Below are 21,102 nucleotides of genomic sequence, written 5' to 3'. Positions count from 1 at the left end.
AGGTAGAGGCATATGGTTGTGGCTGACAGCCTGGAGAAGACTGGGTGCCACCAAGTTAACTTGCCCATGATATATTCATGATGCTGACAATCAGACTGGAATCCATACCGTACCAGTCAATGCCCAGAGTAAGATCGCAGACCGACTGGACAGGCCTCAATTCTGCTGACTCACAGAGGACAGCAAAAGACCAAAAGAAGTGACAAAATCTGGTTGCAACGTTGTCAATGAATGCTCCAATGGCTATGTGGTCAAGGGATAGGAAGGAAGGATATATATATATAAATATATATATATATATATATAATATATATATATATATATATATATATATATATATATATATATATATATATATACACATACATACATATATATACACACACATACACATACATGATATATGTATCCACACACACATATTTATATATGAACATATATACACTCATATACTCATAAACACCCATATCTGTGTTCATCTATCGGTGCATTTTTGATTAAGTGTGAATGTAAACAGTAAAACAATTTCTAATGCAACGTAGAGTTTCGTAAGTGCTCTAGGTTAGAAATATACTTACTATTGTGTATAATTATTTATATGTTGTGGACAGGAAACTTTAGCAGAAAATAGAAATATTTAAAAAATAGAATACTAAATAAAGGTCTAATTGTGTGGCAGAGAATCGTATATATTTAGAGACTAGAATCATAAGTGATGAGATTGTGAAACATGTTTGGATTACACACAAACACACTTACATACATACGTTACACACATCTATATGTATGATAATGATAAAAAACAGAAAATATGTTTGTCTTTTTTAAAGAAGAGATTTAAATAGTTAAGAGTGTTGGAAGGAATTTAGCCGAATTGTTCACTAATAAAAGGTGTGATGGAAATAGTTTGTTTTCCGTTTGTTTTTTCAAACTGACAGCTAAAGACAAGAAGAACAAAATGGTGGTGGGAGTTCCATGGCTCATTGCTGGCCAGCAGTATCAACATGAGGGGTGACCATTACTTCTGCCAATTGCTTTGTCGTGTAGACAGGCGTGGTAGCAATATTTACTGGTGTGCTGATGGGGTACATTTGCAGGGTAGGGAATATCTGTGCTGTAGCAGCGTTCATTTGTATGGTCGTTGGGAATATTTGTGCTGCAGTCGGTGACATCTGTATGGTGGTAGGAAAAATCTGAGCCATTGAATACATTTGTACAGTCTGGGCCCCGGTAGTTGTTGTAGCAATGGCTGAATAGAGTTGTTGTTGCTGCTGCTGCTGCTGTTCTTGTTGTTGTTGTTGTTTTTGCTGAACGAGTTCAGCATTAATGGTGTTGTTGTGGCTGATAATATTGTTGTTGTCAACACTGGTCGTTGCTATTTGTTGTGGTTGGTTGAGATCAACTTGACAAATTGTAGGTTGCTGTAAGACCTCTGTGCTCACAGGTACTGGTAGCACCTCTGTACTCACGGGTAGCACCTCTGTACTCACAGGTACCGCAAGTTCTAACTGTGTCTCGGGTTCAACTTTCAACTGGGAAACTTGAGGTACGCAACTCAGTTTCCGACGACCTTTATTTGGCTGGTTGTGCTTGACCAGGTGGTCATGGCGAGAAAAGGCAAATCCACAGATGGTGCACTTGTAAGGGCGTTCTCCAGAGTGGATTCTCTTGTGGACCTTCAGATGATCCCGCCGGGACAGTGCCTTGCCGCAAATGTCACATTTAAAGAGCTTCTCCCCATGGTGGCTGCTCATGTGTCGTACTAGATGGTCGTTGCGTGAGAAGGCGTAACCACACATCTCGCATCGGAAAGGCCTCTCCCCTGTTTGGGACCGTCTGCCAGTCTTCACCGATGGCTGGCCGTAAAGAGGTTTCATGTGAGAGTGATGTTCATACTGATGGTTGTGATGACCATGAATGTGATGATGATGATGGTTGTTGCTGTTGTTGTTACTGTTGTTGCTGTGGTGGTGATGATGGTGATGGTGATGATGATCATTATTTTCAGAACCGGTGCTGAAATCAAAACAGTCATTGCCAAAAACTTTCTTTTCTTCCACCTCGACAAGCTCAACCACTGCCTGCTGTAATGTCTGCGGCTCAGAGCGTTTCTGTTTCACCGATGCACTGTGCATGTTATTCTCTGTATGCTGCAGCTGCGTGTGCACAACAGTCGATATTGGTGTTGTTGTTAAGGATTCCATAGACGCAAAGCCCTTGTCACTGCAAATATTGTTGTCTGATGTCGACTTCCCAACCACTTGTTGGGTTGTCAGATTGTCCTCCATTGCTATGGTAACCACAGTGGAAAACACAAAAGCAAAATATGTCCTAAAAGGGCAGAAGTGTTATTAGAAACGTAATTTCTGTGTGGAGACTGTGGCAGTCTGCAAGTGGGGTGGGTGTGGTAGGTTCTTCATTTCTATCATCGCATTTGTTTGGGTGACACAGCTGAGAAATGGTCAAGTGTAAGACAAGAGAGGCTTCATTTACAGTGATTAGACTGAAGATCTCATTATCGCATTCATCAACGGGAATAGCTGAGTGGTAAGAGAAGGTGTTGTAGGATTTAGATTTGGTGGAAATGTCTTTGAGAGAAATGTTATAAAGAGGAGAATTGCATCACACAAATGAGGGTTCCTTCTCGTGTTTGTGTATTTCTCAATCAGCAGCAGTTATCTGTAAAATAAAAAGAATGAAAGTATCAGAACAAAGGAGACAAATCATAATGGATGGCGACATTAGAAAGAAAACGAAGGCCAAGGGTTCTCGACTAGGGTCCACATGACCTTTAGGGGGGTCTGTTTAAGATTTTGTTAACATTTATGTGCAGTAAATTGGTTATAATTCTATAATATACAATATATTTTCACAATTTTTTATAAAATTCCTTAGATATTTAATTATAAAAATATAATAGGATATTTTAACATTGGGGAGGGGGGCTTGGAGATAATAGAGTGAAACAGGAATGAAAGGGGTTGATAAGTAAAAAATGGTTGAGAACCACTGATGTAAACATTGAGTATGCAGTGTTGGAGGGGAGGGGCATTTAAACTGGCCTCTCACATGTGCCCTACAATGTCATTCTTAAAATACACAATCACATCACCAAAATCTCAGAAGTTATGAGATAATGAAGGATAAATTTGAAACAATGTGAATAAATAAGCATTACATTTGGCAGAGTAATCTGAATGCTAAAGGGTGAAACACAAACGCATTGCTTGCAGTCACACCATGCTAGGACAGGAGCCCAACTTGCAATGATAGCTGCATACATTAACCATTACATGTTACCTGCAAACATTAGGGGGTTAATAGGGCTGATGTGAGGCGAGAAAGACTTAAGAGGTAAGGTAATTAGTTGAGATGAGAACCAAACAAAAAACAGGTGGCATTTGTATGGGAACATCAGGTAACATAGTGTGCCCCTTGGTGGTAATTTATTGAAGCTCTCTGTTGCCTGTTTTCCAAGACCACCCATTGGATTTCTCAGTGGAAAATCATATAAATTCACAAAAAAAAAAAGTCTGTCTTCTTGCAACCTGCATCTCTCATCTTTAAAAAAAACCTGTTTAAATAAAAAATTTTTGCCTTAAAAGTTTAGACCATCGTCGTCATAGTTGTCTCCCAGACGTCGCCGCCGCCGCCGCCACTACCATCTCACCCCCGCCACCAACACCATTCTATGAACAACAAGTTAGTGTTTAGTTCTAAATTCTGATTAGTCAGATAACAATCACTTCTTGTTATTGCTGTTTAACCCTAGGTCAACCGCAAACAAACAAACGTATGATCAAAAAGCATTCCAGCCATGACTATCACCACCATTTCTGTTCTGCAGACACCTTGAACTTAGGGTTACATTATTCAATGAATACCTTTATTTCTTTTCTCAAGATTATAGGGTGTAATTTGAGGGAGATATGGCTGCTATTTCTAACAGCTCCACCAACCACTTAGCGGCTCTGTTGTTCAACAGATTGGTGAATAAAATGACACAGAATTAAGAGACTTGCCCTGGCAATTCCATCTCCAAATGTCACTTACTGACCACATGACGACAACCAACCTGTTTAATTAACTCCCAAAGCTGTCATTGTCTCCGTTCCAAAGAATTTCAGAACTAACGAAACTTTTATTTTTGACGAAGTTCCTCATGGCATGGGGTGGAGACATCTAATATTTTAGGGCAGCTCCTTCTGTTGAGAGGGTAAAAAGAAAAGAAATTCTCCTTTTGATACCAAGACCGATTCTGGTCCTAAGATTACAAACTTACAGTTTTCAGGTGATTTAGCGATTTAAATTAAAACTTTTCACCAAACTCTTTGTTAATTCATGTTCCAAATACCAGCCAAAGAATGAGTTATGTTACCAAATTTTTCAAAATTAAACGAAACAAAAAAAATACTGAAAATCTCAAAAAAAAAAAAAAAAAAAACTAACGTAAATGTTAAAAACTTCCCTCTATCTCCCGATCTATTTATCATATATTATACACAATCAGATTAAGAGACAGCCCCCGAAACGTCAGCCTCTCCGGATTCTGTTGTCTAACTTTACTGGAAGAACTGTTAGAAGGTCGGAAAATGGGTCTTGCGGCATTACTTCAATTTCTCGATGTCCTGAGTTCAATCTTGCTGAGGTCAATTTTGCTTTTTATTCCTTCGGGAAATATAAAATACCAGTCGAGTACTTGGAACGACACAATCGACTACCCCCGCCTTCTACAAAAATTAAGCCTAAATTAAGAAATCATTATTATAGTTTGGCGGAGGTAAAGAATACAAACACCACCCTAATCCTAATCCTAAATCTAAACCCTAACCCTAAACACCGGGTGTACGTATTCTTTACTTTTGCCGATAGTTTTAAATCTAAATCTATGTTTTAAATTAATACAGCGATTCAATCATGCCGAATGTTAGACACTATTCTCACTTAAGAGGAAAAACAATTGCCCAGGATCGTAATTACTGTTGTATGAAAGAGGGGGATATCAAAAGAAAAGTGCAAGAAAATAAAACCATTCTTTTCCCTGCCCCTGAAGTATGGGACATCGATTCCGAAATATTTAATGATTTAAAGGATTCTAGATTTTCAGTTTACTAAAACTTAATTTAAAAAACAGCAATTTTAACGCAGAGACAATCTGGTCACTATTATAAGCGATTTAACACAAATACATAGGTTTGTATGTAAATTGTATTTGTGGTCGTCAGACTTGCTAAAGATAGCAGCTAAATCTCCCTCAAAATCTAACCCCTAACTATCTTTTAAAAATGGTAAAGACGTATATGATAATGTAGTCCTAGATACATATCTGAAATCTCAGATGAGATGGTCATGGGTGGAATTGTCTTTAATGATAAGGTCTGGTCGATGAAGGCTAAGTGAGGGTTAAACAATAGCAAAGGTGGACCAGGGTGTGAGAGGCTGTTAGTAAATGCCCGCGCATTTAGAAGCTATGTTGTCATTTAATATTAAATAATATATGAAAGAAACGTGTTGATGGCTTCTGTGGAAACGAAAGTAAAAGAATCTAACAACGAAAGCCATAGATTGTTGGTGGTTTGTGACTTATTTGTATGGATGAGGTCATTTTTTTTAAAAATTGGTTTCCCTCCGAATTGAGATCGGAGAAAGTAGAGAGGGGGGAGGGAAAGAGACGAAGACATATAGATAGAGGGGGAGAAAAACAGCATAAGAGTGAGGGAGGGTGGAGAGAAAGAGGAGAGATAGCAGAAGAGAGTGGGGAGAGCGAGGGAGTGAGAAAGAGAGGAGAGATAGCAAGAGAGAGAAAGCAATCGAAAAGAGAGACAAGGGAGAGTAAAGGAGAGAGAGAGACAAAAAGCAAAAAAGATAGAGAGGATGGAAAAGTGAGTGAGGAAAGATAGGAAGAGGAGAGAGATAGAGAGTGATAAAGGGGGAAAGAGAAAGAGAACAAAGTATTGCAGAGAGAGGGAGAGAGATAATGAGAGAGGAAGTAAGCGTGAATTCAAAAGAATTGGAGAAAGATTTTCCTTTGGAATTAACGAACCAAACTAAAATGTTGAGCTATTTTGAAAGGAAACAGTAAGGAAACCTGCACATTTTCTCTTTTATCACACAAAGGCGGCTAAACATGTGTAAACTGTGACCTTAAAACCAAACAGATCTATTTAGTTAGAAAGCCATAACAATTGTGATGTATTTGTTTTGCTGCGATCGTCCAACGAAATTCTTCGAAAACACGATGAACAACATTTTTCCAGTGGACTAGAACTGATGTGGATGCAGACAATGTGATCTGGAAGGCTTCGTTGAGGTATCTATACATCATCTCTCTATATATATCTCCACTTCGTTCTACACACACACACATATATTTATATATACCACGATATCTATGATTACATTTATACACTGTTTCAATAGCAATGCTCCATAGCTTACCTTTTTTCGCGAAATATTTTGCTGTAACACTGAAAGCACCATAAATGTTGTCCATAATATTTGAAATCGGTCGCTTTGGAAGGTGTTCCCTGTGAGAGGGAAGACCAAAGTTTTTCGAAGATCACCGAGGAAAGCCGTCCATGTAAACACAGGGGAGACAACCACTGCACTCACAACCCACCAACTGGATTCACTCCAAATTATCTCATTAACAAACGTTAATTAACTAATTCATTCATGTACATCACACTTAAATATATTTTCGTCGTTATTCTGAAGCAATTTATGACTAATAAACTGAATAATTATCCAAGAAATCGTAGTGAGATTTGTGTAAATGGTTGAAGTCACACCGCTGACACCGGTTCCCCTTATTGTTCTCTTCCAGACAAAGAAAGCTGAAAAGGTCAGCTTTTTTCGGTTTGGGGATTCTTCTTAGATAATAGTCGCATTCTCTCACCTTCCTATCTAAATAACGCCTAATCAGCAATAAATATCTCCCATTTCTGTTATTTAATTCTCTACAATAATAATCACATTTTACAGAAATATTCAAGTTCCCAGAGATTTTTTAAAATTTATATTCTTTCAAAAATATGTCTTTATTATGTTTTTAAAATTTATTACTGCACCCGCCTAGGGTTTAATTCACACCGTTTAATTATTTGCTTAAGACGAAAATCGCTACAACTTGTAAATCCCTATCTTTCTTTACGATTTAGCATTTATTTAATGCTTTGGTGATGTCGAAAAGTAAAATTATGTTGGAGTATGCGATGGAAGGAAGGCTGGGAATCGGCACACTTTCATGAGAGTGAGCTGATGGATAGAACGAGCTAATAGTACTATTCGGAAATAGGTTAATAACACAAGTTGCGTATCATAAATTGGGATTCTGAAGATATTGAAAGGCAGCTACTGAGATATTGTAATAAATCTCTGATCAACAGGTTGCTGTGAAATAAGTTTCAGGGGTTCAAGAGAGCCGCGGCATACATTACACAGACCCATTTCTCTTTTCTTAAAATATTTATTTGTGCCAAAGTAACGAATCCTGTTGGTAACATATAATCCCTGAATTCATCATCATCATCGTTTAACGTTCATGTACCATGCTGATGTGAGTTAGACCATGAATTATTAAATTGTATGACAATAATTCTTTTATGCTTTGTTTATTTTTCGTATTTCTGCGATCAAGGTTAATTAATGAGGTTTACTTTGCCTCCCATCCTTTCGGGGCCGATAAAATAAGTACCAGTTGATCATTGGAGTCAATGTAATCGACTAGCGCCTTCCTCTTAAATATTAGACCTTGTGTCTATAGCAGGAATGATTATCGTCCGTCTTGGCGTTCTGAGTTCAAATTCTGCCGAGGTTGACTTTACCCTTCATCCTCTCGGGGTCGATAAAATAAGTACCAGTTGAGTCCTGGGGTCGATGTAATCGATTCACCTCCGCCCCCAAAATATCAGGCGTTGTGTTTCTCGTAGGAAGGATTATTATCATTAATACAGCTATGTGATTTCCAACTCTGTAGTTCTGGGTTCGATCCCAAAGCATGGCACCCATGGTGCCATGCTGTAGGATCTTCTAAATTAGATTGACCAGTTCCTTGTGAACTGTGTGGTAACACATTGTATACTGTGTGTATGGGTTTGTGTGTGTGAGTGGGTATTGCTATTCTAGTCCAGGTCAACCCAGCCTGACAGACCTATGATCAAAGGCTTTCCAGCCGTGACCATCCTATCTTTTTAGAGGTATATAGAAATACATCATGTAACCTGTCCTTTCCTTATTTAAAATAGTTGAGTATAATTTGAGAGAGACTTGGCTGCTATCTGGGCGGCACACGAGCTACGCTAGTGTCAGGTGGTCAGGTGTTGCTACTTTTCAGAGCTTTCTCAAAACTGTCAGATTATTCTGCGTCCCATAAAACTAGTTTGTCCACTGCAAAACTCTCCTGCCCACTGTAGGAACATTCTGTTATCTCTTGTAAGAGGATAAAGTATATTAACAACCTCTACTTTATTTAAGCCAGCCTAGTAAATGTCATCTCTGTCCATGCTATAGTCATAAAAAGGTTTGAACTTAGTAATACAAGTTGACGAAACACCCGTCACGCATAATTTTAATGGTTTGGTAATATCCATGACCCCTTTTCAGGGTTCTAAACAGAGCTGTGGAGTTGGAGTCGGATACACATAAAGAGGTAGCTGGAGTCGGAGTTGGTAAAATAGACCACAATCACTTAATTACATAGAGGAGTCGGAGTCAGACGTGCCAATAGTAGAGGAGTTGGAGTCGAAGTCAAAGTTTTTTGTTTCGTCTCCACATCCCTGGTTCCAAAACTAGTGGGAACCTCTCATTTAGCCCATGGCCACTTGTCTCAGTTCCTCTCAACTGAGATGTCTTTGTCTTGCAAGTTACTTGGTGACCCTTGTTGATGCAGTATATTTCAAAATAAGATGTGATGGCCATGGTTAGAATGTTTTTAAATTATAATAAAAGATTAAGATTACATTGATACTAAAAGATTTTTAAGTTTCATGGTAAATCATTTTTTGACACAAGTGTGAATGGAAACATCGATACATATCTAACTGTCAACAATGAGAGAACATGTGCTTGGTTGCACAGTCGCTTGACTTGCTAAAAATAGCAACCAAACCTATCTCAAATCAAAACCTGTCATCTTTAAAAAAAAACGGGCATTCTAGTTTAGCTGTTTGAAAGGAAAAAAAAAAATGAATGGCAAGATAGGCATGGATGGGATGTCTTAATTAAAGGTGTGTTTGGTTGGAGGTAACCTAGGACTAAACAACGCCAAATGAAATTATAATCTCTGATCAAAGTCAAAACTGAGGTAAATGTTTAATCTAATCTTAAATGCAAAACGTTTTATTCTTGGATTAAAATTATTACCATTAATGATAGACCACCACCACCACCATCATCCTCCTCCTCCACCTCCAAAGTCTCTTTTCCATGCTGGCATGGGTTGGACAGTTTGACAGGAACTGGCAGGGCTGGAGAGCTGCACCGATCTCCAATTGTCTGCTATGGCATAGTTTCTACAGCTGAATGCCCTTCTTAATGTCAACTATTTTATGGAGTGTACTGGGGGCTTTCTCTGTGGTACTGGCACTGGTGCATTTATGTGGCACCATTCTACATATAAAATAAATATATAACATCATTGTCATCATCATCATCATTTTACGTGCCACCAGCATGGGGGCCAGTCAAGGGGTACTGGCATTGGTCACATTTGGTTGGTGCTTTTTACATGCCACCAGCACAAGAGCCAGTCAGGGGGTACTGGCATCGACCACATTCAGATGGTGTTTTTTACATGCCACTGGCACAGGATCCAGTCAGGTGGAGGAGGAGGGCTTCTGCAACGTAAATGAACTCAGAACCTTAACCCTTTCGTTACTAACCCGACTGAAACCAGTCCTGGCTCTGTAGTACAAATGTCTTGTTTTCATAAGTTTCGAATTAAAATCTTCCACTAAACCTTAGTCACCCAGTTAAGAGAGTGTTCTAGGTGCTTTTTTATGGGCCACTAACATAGATGTGCTTATGTAGTACCGGCACAGGTGCGTCAATGCAACACCAGCATGGGTGCCTTTTTATGTGGCATCAACACCTGCAAAGGACAAGCCTGTATGTGTGGAAGACAACGATTTTACTTAGCTTGACACGTCCTATCAAGTACATCAAATCACCACATCTACCAGCCCCTTGTCATTTCCTCAGTGAGGCCCAACATCTGAAGTTCCTTTCTCACCACTTCATCCCACATCTTCCTGGGTCTACCCCTTCCACAGGTATTCCTCCACAATTAGAGCTCAGCACTTCTTTACACAGCTGCCCACATCCATACGCATCACATGACCTAACCAGTGCAGTCTTCTCTCTTGCACTCAACATCTGATACCTCTTATACCCAGTTTTCCTCTTAAATCATTTACACTGTGCCATGCATGCACACTGACATTGCCCATCCAGCAGAGCATGCTAGCTTCATTTCTTTCAAGCCTTCACAAGTCCTCTGTAGTCAAAACCCATGTTTCACTGTTTCGTAACATAGCTGTAGGTACACAGGTATCATACAATCTGCTTTTCACTCTGAGGGAGGGGTAATATTATTCTAATGATTTTGACAAGTATGGGAAACAACTGCAGACATGTTTTGGTTTTAATTTACCTCTTCAGTGAAGCATAAGTTCGACCATATTTGTTGAAATGATTTTGAAAAAATTTTGTATATCAACAATATTGTCTACGATTTGGCTTGAAAAATTAACATAATCATGGAGAAAATTATCTAGAATTGCCATTAACATGAAAAGCAATAGCGAAATTAGTATTAATATATTAAATACAGGGAGCAGAGAATTGAAAAGCCAATTAAAACTAATTAGGCAGGAGGAAAAGACAAATTTATGTTCTTTATGTTCAATACATAAAATAAGTCAAACAACGACTGTTTTAATGTAATTGGCTATTCTTAAAAACTGAAATAATAATAATAATAATAATAATAATAATAATAATAATAAAAATAATAAATCAGATTTTAATGTATTTCAATAGAAGAATATTTAAATAAATATAACTGAAATTAAAGGAAAACGAATTGAGATTTCATTGTAAAACCTAGAGAGAATTCGATATTCAGATTTATAAAAGGAATCATATGAAAATAGCCGCTTTTTTTTTTTTTTTTTTTTGGCAACGTTCTTTTTCCTTCTTTCTTTCCTTCCTTGGTAGCATTAAATAGTATAAATGCAAAAGGAAGCCAAAATCTCTGAGGAAATAATTGTAGAGACGTTACAATTAGGTAAATCACCGCCTCTCTCACTCTCTCTAATATATTCTGTCTGTGTGTCCACAGCTGGCAGCTTGGGGCAATTTCTTTTTTATTTTATTATATATTTTATATTGTATTTATATATTGGTTACATTATTATTATTACTAATCTTTTCTCAGAAGTCTATAATTCTATATCGATATATATATATGTATAGCGAGAGAGAAAAAAAAACGCCGAAAAACTAAATAAATCACAAAAAAAAGATAATAATAATTAAGTGTTTGTGTGTGTACTGCATAATTTGTTGAAGGGCGGGGCTTGTATTTCCCCGCATAAATCAACGAGGGAAAAATGTCCCCCTAATATCTTACACAATAACAATAACACTGTGAAAAAAAACAAAACAAAACATTATCAATGAAAATCTCTCCAAAGATACTAATAAAAGCCCCCGACAGCTGGTCTACAAAATAAAAAACAAAACCCGATTAGGTTCAGGTGAGTTAATATTCCATTTCTTGTTCTATTTTCTATTAAGTATGTCTCGTCCTTCGCAGCATGGAGACAACGGTTACTGCTGTACCACATCTCTCTCTCTCTCTCTCTCCTTCTCTCGCTCTCTCTCCCTTGTTTTCTCCTGCTTCGGCTTTAATAAATAATACAATAAACCATGTAGGTATATATGTATATATATATATATATATATATATATATATATATATACAATATACATATATAATATCTATGTATGTATGCGAAGATATGATCCAGTTCTCTTACAATAGCAGACATAAGCATAACATATCGATCTCACAGTCTCTTTGCCCCCTACCCCCGAACCTCATCGTTCAGTATACTTATATATATATATATATATATATATATATATATATATATATATATATATAATGGGTGTAGTTGATATCAAACCATATAAATTAGCTTCGTTGACATGGGCAGATTTCCTCGCATACGCATCATTACTTCCATAGACATATGTGTGTGTGTGTGTATATATCTCTATATATATATACACGCACACATACATTTATATACACAGATCTATCTTTTTATCAAGTGTGGTGCATCTGTTAGCTATTTTATACAGAAATGGTTGTATTTTTGGCTCTGTTCTCGTTCTCTTCACAAAGAATGTAAATTTTCGTTGTGAAGTCTCCATTGTGAGAAGGTGGGTGGGGGGTGCAATGGTGTGGCTTGTAATGAAACGGTCTTTATGAATTTGTACTTTTAATCTATTAAACATACAACTGCTGTGATTTCTATTCCTGCAAACCCTCTTTCCCCGGTCACTCTCGTATTTGTGTATATATCTTCACAAAAAGTCATTTATGAACATGTATACATATACATACACATATATAGGTCGCTTACACATTAGACACACACACACACACACACATTTCAGGTGAGTCAGTGTTTTGTTTCAGTGAAGTCCATATACCAAAGACTATATCTAAATCTTTGACCAAAACTATAATTGACAATTATAAACAACCTGTATTTATCTAAAATATGTTTGTGGACATAAAAAAGAGGGGTCAGCTGGACTAGTTTCAGTCCCCAGTTGGGATTTCATCAATGATGAGTTTTTAGCTAATTAAAAAAAACACAGAACTGGGAATGGTTCAATTGGTAGGAAAAGCAGAGAATCTGCTGTTTATCAGTGACAAATGGCAAAATGCCTAATTTAGTTGTCCCCACCCCTTTTTTTTTTCATTTTCTGAATTCAGATGTCATTATGGTCATGTAAATTCATTTGACTAATTTGCATATTTGACACATTCTTGGCAGCTAGGGTGGTTAATAAATTACTGCTGTGTTAATACTGCTTTGTTGGATATCAATCACTCTATCGACCAGACTTCTTAGATGTTGTTATACACCACTGGTCACAATGTACTTCTTTGCATTGTTGTAGCTTTTGAATGATGCCTCCATGGTGGCTGGGCAGGTAAGCCAACATTCCCTCTGGTCCTTATTTTATCGACTCTGAAAAGATGAAGGGCAAATCAACCTTGGTGGGAATTGAACTCAGAATGTAAAGACAGATGATCTGCTGCTAAGCAGTTTCTTACTTTTCGTATTCCGCCCCCCCCCCCCCAATAAAAGAAGCAGCACATATGCTTGGACACAACAACGTCCTAAGCAGACTGAGTGCAGATATGAGTAGCATATAGGAACCGGTATTAAGGAAGGATAGGAAAATATTAGATTTATAAGCCCTAAAATTCACTCCATGGTGTAGTGGTTAAGAGCATGGGCTACCAACCCCAAGATTCCGAGTTTGAATCCAGGCAGTGACCTGAATAATAATAATAATAATAACATTGAAAAATGCCTTAGGAATGAGAACTGAGGTTTGAAATTTTTCCAAGACACCTGATGAAGGCTGGAGGGTATATCAGCAGAAATGTGTTAACAAACAAGATGAGGACAAATATCTGGCAAATGTAAATAACCCTTTAACATTTAATCTGGCCCAAATATTCTACCCGTTTTATGTTAAAACTGATCAGATCTAACCTCTCAGACCTACCCTACAATATCAGTGCAAAAATATACAAATACACCACTGAAATTTTGAAGTTATGAGACAATGCATGATTAATTCAAAACAGTGTGAATGAATAAGCTTTACATTTGCCAGAGCAATCTGAATGCCAAACGGTTAATCTTTTTTATCATAACGCTTTTCTTTCTTTCTTCTTTTTCAGAAAACTTGTTTCTTTTCTCCCCAGAACTTAATATTGGCAGTTTGTGATGAAGAACTGGAATCAAGTGGTGTTTCTTTTCATGTTTTTAAGCCTGATGATTGATCCATGTTGAAGAATACTGAATGTAACTGAATGGTTACTATAAGACTATCATCAGTGAACTAACATTTCTGGTTATGATTCCACTGAGGTCTTATTGTGAACACTGAGAACAGTCTTTCTACTTCTATTACTACTACTACTACTTATACACCTTAGATTTTGTTACTGTTGTTGTTGTCATTGTTGTAGTCAAGTGGTGTTTTACTGTTGCTGCTAATTGATGTTTTAGTATAAAGTCTTGGTTGAGACTGCTGTAGAAACTCTAGGAATTTTATGATTTATTTATGACTGAAAAAGTTTCTTTTAGGGATCTGGAAATATTTAATGAGGTATAAAATTTTGATTTTGAAAACTGCAAGAAAGGGGCCCTTTTTTGTGTCAGGTTAAGTTAGGGATACCTTTAAGTGATACCAATTGACAGACCTCTAAATGATCTGTGTTAATTAGTGAAAAGTCTTATTGCTTAAATAATCTGCATGACCCAGAACTACCAATGGCAGCAGGGGTCAGAGCATCTGTGAAACTGCCACATACAGGAGAACTGGTGTTTCCTTCTGATGCTGATTCGAAGCAGTTACAATATTATCTTTCCTCTATTGCAAAAACAAGCAACACTACAATGATTGGGGCGAGTAACAGCAATAAATTCCAGACAATTGATACCAATGATATCCTAACGGGCCAGAAGAAAGACTCCCCTGTAATGTTAACACAGGGGAATGATGAGAACCATTCTTCAAAAGTTGCCACACATCTTGGAGAAAGGTATTTTTGTGATTTTTGTGGCAAACACTTTGTTCAGAAATATATTTTAGAAATGCATCGACGCACTCACACAGGCGAGAGGCCCTACCATTGCGACATGTGTTCAAAGCAGTTTGCTCGTAGAGACACTTTACAGATTCATAAGCGGTCTCATTTAGGTCTGAAGCCCTTCCAGTGTGAAATCTGCCAAGAAGCATTTGCTCAGAGACACTACCTGATTATACACCGGAGGAAACACACTGGCGAAAGACCTTTTGAATGTGATTTTTGCTTGCAAAGATTTGCTCGCAGGGACACATTACAAATTCACCAACTGAGACACAGTGGAGAGAAACCGTTTGAATGTGAAGTTTGCTTCAAGAAATTTGCACAGAAATATTACTTACGTATCCATCGAAGACTTCATAACAAAACCGAATCTGATGGTCAATTGTACAAATGTAGTTTATGTTCAAGTAGTTTTGCTAACAAAGCTCATCTACAGCTCCATCAGCGAACACACTTAGTGCCATATCTCTACAAATGCGATATTTGCCCCAAAAGTTTTACACAGAAACAATATCTTCAGTCCCATAAAAGGGTCCATATGGCTGTTGCAAGACTTTACCAATGTGATATTTGCCAGGAGCCTTTTACAAACAAAGATTACCTACGAATACACAAGCGTTCTCACAGCGGTGAAAAACCCTATCAGTGTGACATTTGTATCCAGAAGTTTGCACGTAAAGATACTTTGGTAATCCATCGCCGGACACACACAGGGGAGAAACCTTTCCACTGTGATGTCTGTGGTAAAGACTTTGCTAAACGAGATAAACTTCAAGTACATCGTGGGACACATGTACGGCAAAAAAAGTATAATTGTGACCTTTGCGATAAAATGTTCACACGCCGTGATACTCTTGAGATTCATAAGCGTGTTCATACGGGAGAGAAGCCATTCCAGTGTCAGATTTGTTTAAAGCAGTTTTCACAAAAAGACAAGCTTCAAATTCATACTCGAATTCATACAGGTGTTAAACCATTTCATTGCGATGCATGCCCCAAATCTTTTTTTCAAAGAAACGCTCTTGAGAAACACAAAAGAACCCATACAGGTGAAAAACCATACCAGTGTGCCATGTGCCTGAAGCAGTTTGCCCATAGAGATTATTTAAAAATACATCAGAGAATGCACACAGGAGAGAAGAGATTTCACTGCGAAATTTGCTTGAAAAAATTTGCTCGCAAAGATACTTTGCAGGTTCATCAGAGAACACACACAGGGGAAAAACCATTTAAATGTGAAATCTGTTACAAAACATTTGCACAGCGAAATAAACTTCAAATTCACAGTCGCACTCATTCCGGAGAGAAACCGTACGCATGTGAGGTTTGCTTGCAGAGATTTTCCCGACAGGATTCCCTTCGACGTCACTCCAAAACACACAAAGAGAATCAGAACAATAACACTGCTATCTCCTTGTCAATGAAACATATTGATCACCTTCCGGCAGTCACCAAGTATTTATGTCTGTAAGAAACCAAAATGGTCAAGTATCTAGGCAACAGAAAACTAATGTTACATGTAGATTGATTGTGTGTAATCTACTGGGATTGTAATTGGATTAACATTGCTAGATTTAACAGCATTTAGGGCAGTAATCTTCACCAGAGTTTTCTTTTCCATTGTATTTCATACCGAATGACAATCAGATCTAATTGCTTTCTAGAACTGATTAAGCTGTAAAATCATTATTTTTGAAATACTTTCCACCTCATCCAACCATTATAGTATATGTAGTCCATGTAATTAACCATTTGTAGCTTCCTTAATGTCTTTATTTTCTTCATCTTTTAACCCTTTTCATACCAACCTGAAATTGCCCTTTCTATGATACAAACCCACTCCGAGACCTGTTTTAATTTTGTGGTAAACATTTTATGTTCCAAACACCAGTTTAATAATGATGAAGTTAACCATTTTATCAAAGCCCGCCATCTTGAATATTTTCCAGATGAATTGAAACATCCAGGAGGTGTACTTCATTAAAAATATGGCTATGAAAGGGTTAGGGTTATAAGGGTAAAAGAACCTACCTTTGTCCTGAATACCAAGTTTAATTTAATAATGACTATTTCCTTGATCAGTCAGTTTGCTGTAGAATTGTTTTCTTGTTATACATCTGTCATTTGTAGTCATTACACAATCCATTTCCTTCCTGAAAGTTTGGTCATGGTTTACTCGTAGTGTACATGTAGATATCTTCGCTCGTAGAATCTGCTTCATCCAAATGGAGGGCTGATCACCTATTACTGAGACAAGCAGATTGCTGTAGCCATCACAAGATGATGATAATAACAATAATAATAATAATAATAATGCAAACAACTCAAATACAAAATGGGAGTGTTGGCTACTTTCAGTATTTAGCTTAAATGGGTTAAGTAGAATGAAGTGCCTTGTTTAAGGGTACATTGGAATGTCATTAGCAAGTTCTCAACTGATAACATCTGTATCTGCTGAACATAAAAAAACCTTCATCTGCAGTATGTGTATATATATATATATATATATATATATATATATATATATATTTACGAGGTCTGATCAGGACTGTTGCCATAGTAACAAAGCTAAAGCACACAGAGAGAAGCCACTTGCCACAGATTGACCTCGAACTCTACTGTTCATGCACACTAAGTTTTAATTTTCTAGCTCACTTCCACTGTTTACAGCAATGCTTGGAAAGAAAGTGTGTAGCATGTGATCGTTGCATTGACCATGACAGGGAAAGTTGGCATGGCGATATCTGCCTAGAGGCCTACACAAAGCTGCAAAAAGTGTATGAGTGGTTCAGACATTTCCAAGATGGCCAAATAAATGATGATATTTACGAACAATTTGGGAGATCGGCAACCAGCAGAACTGAGAAAAACATCGCAGATGTGCGTGCAGCTGTGAGGGGAAATCATCAAATCACCTTCCGTGAGTTATCAGAAGATTAGTTCCGGTTCAGTGCAGTCCATTATCACTGAAGATTTGGGTATGAGTCATGTGTCTGCTAAGTTTGTGCCAAAACTGCTTTCAGTTGACCAAAAAGATGGGTTTCGGTGTCTCCTTGATTGTGTCGAGAACAATGAAAACTTTGCATAGGCCTCTGAACAGGTATTGCCAAGATTTTGGCGAAATTTGATGCAGATTCTCTGCTCAACTTTCTCTGTCATGGTCAATGTGATGATCACACGCTACACACCTTCCTTTCAAGCACTGCTGTAAACAGCAGAAGTGAGCTAGAGTGTTAAAACTTAGTGCACATGCACAGTAGAGTTCAAGGTCAATCTGTGCCTAGCAGCTTCGCTCTGTGTGCTCAAGCTTCGTTACTATAGCAACAGTCTGGATACTCATTGATCAGACCATGTATATATACGAAATACTGAATGAGAAAAAATTCTTTAGCAATTCCGAGAAACTCTGTAATATGGAATAATTACTTAGGTCTCAGCATCAGTCCTGACAGTTGTTAGATCTTCGTATTTGTCTATTTTGATCCGATAATAAGAACTAAAGAATTTTATGTGTTTCCAACTTGGTAGTGTAGAGTCTCTTCATTTTTGGGTGTTTTCAAAAGCTTTTAAAACTGCGTTCATCAGTTTATTTCTATGGTTTCACTCGTCAACAATTTATGTAGCAAAAACACTTCTTCATTGTCAATTTCTGTTTGCAAATTTATATAAAAGTGGGGACATGAGTCAATAGGGGAACATGTTTACTTTGTAAGGGAGGCAGGGGGCTCAGATCCTGGATGTCTTTGAGTTGTGTCTGTATGTATGTTTTTGTGTGTAACTATATATATATATATACATACACACACACTCACATGTATGTATATTATATACCATATTTTAAAGTGTATAAGGAACCCCCTAATTTTAAGGGGTTTAAAATTTGGAAAAAAGGTTTTGTAAGGGATTATGATACTATCCATGTATAAGAAATTCCCATATTTTTTTTGGACAAAAAAGGGTTCATTATACACCTTAAAGTATGGTACATACATATGTATATGTGTGCATGTGTATATATAATTATACACATATTCTTGTGACATACAGTATATCTTGAGTAATTTTGAAAGTTAGTCAGGGCTATTTCTCTCCAGGTCTGAAGAAACTTATTTCTTGTAGAGAAAGAAAGGAAGAGGAGAAGAATCGATCCTCATACTAACTGGTATTATATTTATTGACCCTGAAAGGGTGAAAGCACAGTTGACCGTGGCAAGATTTGAACCCAGTGTACAAACGCCCAGATTGAATATCACAAAGCATTCTAGCTGTGTGATTACTGTCTCCTTGCCTTGTATATATGTGCGTGTGTGTTTGTGTGTGTGTATGAATATATTTATGCATGTATATATATTTGTGTATGTTTACAAACCAGAAAAAGATTATTCAGTATATATATATAGACATACACACAAATGTAAGAATTATTGTGTAACTGAAGACTGGGTTTTTGAATTACCCCTCCAGCCCATCTTCTAATTGTAGTGAGCTGTTGTAGGGTTCAAATCCAGGTTGCTGGAACACAAAAGAAGACATTACATGTGTCTTGTGTCACCATACTTCATGTTAATTATTACAACATGATTTGAAGAAGTTTGCTTCCCAGTTACATGGTTCTGGGTTCAGTCCCACTGCATGGCACCTTGGGCAAGTGTCATCTACTGTTTCAACTATAGCCTCAGGCCAACCAAAGACTTGTGAGTGGATTTGGGAGATGGAAACTAAAAGAAACCTGTCGTGTGTCTGTTTGTCCTCCACTGCTTGACAACTGGTGTTGGTGTGTTTATGCCTCTGTAACTTAGCAGTTCAGCAAAAGAAACTAATAGAATAAGTACAAGGTTTTACAAAACAATAATAAGTACTGGGGTCAATTCATTCGACTAAAATTCTTCAAGCTGGTGCCCCAGCCTGGCCACAGACTGAAACAAAGGATAAAAGATAAGAATTGGTGGCACTATGGCCAAAATGTCATGTGGTATTTAGTTATTTTAAGTTCTGAGTTCAAATCCTGTTGGAATCCACTTTGTTGTTCACCTTTCTGGGGCTTATAAACTAAAATATCTACCAAGGTTTTAGAGTTAATCTCGTTACACACTTCTACTTTAATGTCTGTCAGAAATTAATTATTTATAAGAAATGGTTTGAAATTCCACTATTTCTGTCCATTTCCATCTGTAGAATCTGACGAGATCGTTCATTTAATTGCATTCTTCCACCTTTCCTCTGCAGTGCTCCAGCTTGGTAATTATTAGTGTTGTTTTAATGAATCAGAGAACATAGTGTACCTGGTTAATTAAATCATAAATATTGTTGAAAAATATCCAGGCTCCCCCCTCCCAACAGTAACAGTCTCTCCACCCCCTCCAAAATAAATGTGCGAACCAATCTTAGTTGTTGAATGTTGTGCTGTACATCTCTGTTCAATCAGACTTTTGTTAATCCTTGTATTCAATGTTGTCATGGTGATGTAAATAAATAGCTTTCAAAATGCACCAGTTTAATCAACTGACTCACTAGAAAACAGTGTCTTTTGCTTATTTTTTATTTTCATTTTATCTGTTTCGCTTTATGCCAGCCAAGGTGAAGCAATTGTCTTGAGAACTGGGTATCCTTCCTCTTGTTAATCATTTGACTGGAACCTGCTTTGACAACCAGGTAGACTGCGGCATGGCTGTTGTTATAAGGTTTGCACTTGTGATGACACTGTTGTTAACAGTCCACCACATGAAGCTCACAGCTGTTGGACCTCCATGGTTACAGTTTGTTTGGGTTTTTTCCTTTTCTACATTACATTATAATTGGTGTTTCATAGTCATTTCCAGGTGATATTCAGTCCTGTCCCCATCAGGGACTTTACAACCTCCTCTGTACTGGTGCACCAAAAGTACACCCAGAACACACTATAAAGAAGGTGGGAAATTAGCAGAGAAAGTGTGAGGTTGTGAGGTTCATTTGGTGCTGTCTTGCTAAGGACTTCACAAGCTTTTTAGTGCTGGTGTCCTGAGACAGTGTATTGGATGGGCTCTGTAACATGGCTGGTGATGTGAAGGGCATCCAGCTGTAAACACCAAACCAAAAGGAGACAAGCATCAGTCTGTGAGATCAATAGCTATCAAAAGATCAATAGCTGCCAAAGGGAAAGCGGATGTAAAATGATAATGAAGCTGAGGAGGTTGATACAAGGTCTGATCAAA

General features: G+C 37.5%; 2 protein-coding genes across 3 annotated transcripts; one reads left to right on the top strand and one right to left on the bottom strand.

Moving 5' to 3' along the window:
* Positions 1-668: 668 nt before the first annotated feature.
* On the bottom strand, positions 669-6,906 carry LOC106870102 (uncharacterized). The gene is made up of 2 exons (XM_014916087.3): positions 6,439-6,906; positions 669-2,679 (listed from the first exon to the last, which is right to left on the bottom strand). The coding sequence occupies exon 2, from the start codon at positions 2,286-2,288 to the stop codon at positions 981-983; it is 1,308 nt and encodes a 435-aa protein (XP_014771573.1). The 5' UTR covers positions 2,289-2,679; positions 6,439-6,906; the 3' UTR covers positions 669-980.
* LOC149132594 (uncharacterized) lies at positions 5,750-20,429 on the top strand. 2 transcript variants are annotated; one of them, XM_089363201.1, is made up of 2 exons: positions 5,750-6,310; positions 13,997-20,429. In XM_089363201.1, exon 2 carries the CDS (start codon positions 14,592-14,594, stop codon positions 16,380-16,382), a length of 1,791 nt encoding a protein of 596 aa, XP_089219327.1. In that variant the 5' UTR covers positions 5,750-6,310; positions 13,997-14,591; the 3' UTR covers positions 16,383-20,429. The 2 variants fall into 2 exon arrangements, with proteins under 2 accessions (XP_089219327.1, XP_089219326.1); XM_089363200.1 differs by lacking the exon at positions 5,750-6,310 and adding an exon at positions 11,168-11,759.
* Positions 20,430-21,102: the final 673 nt, after the last annotated feature.

The sequence above is a fragment of the Octopus bimaculoides genome, chromosome 14 (genome assembly GCF_046866305.1).
Source record: "Octopus bimaculoides isolate indiv1 chromosome 14, ASM4686630v1, whole genome shotgun sequence".
NCBI lineage: Eukaryota > Metazoa > Mollusca > Cephalopoda > Octopoda > Octopodidae > Octopus > Octopus bimaculoides.
This window is presented reverse-complemented; position numbering and strand designations above follow the sequence as displayed.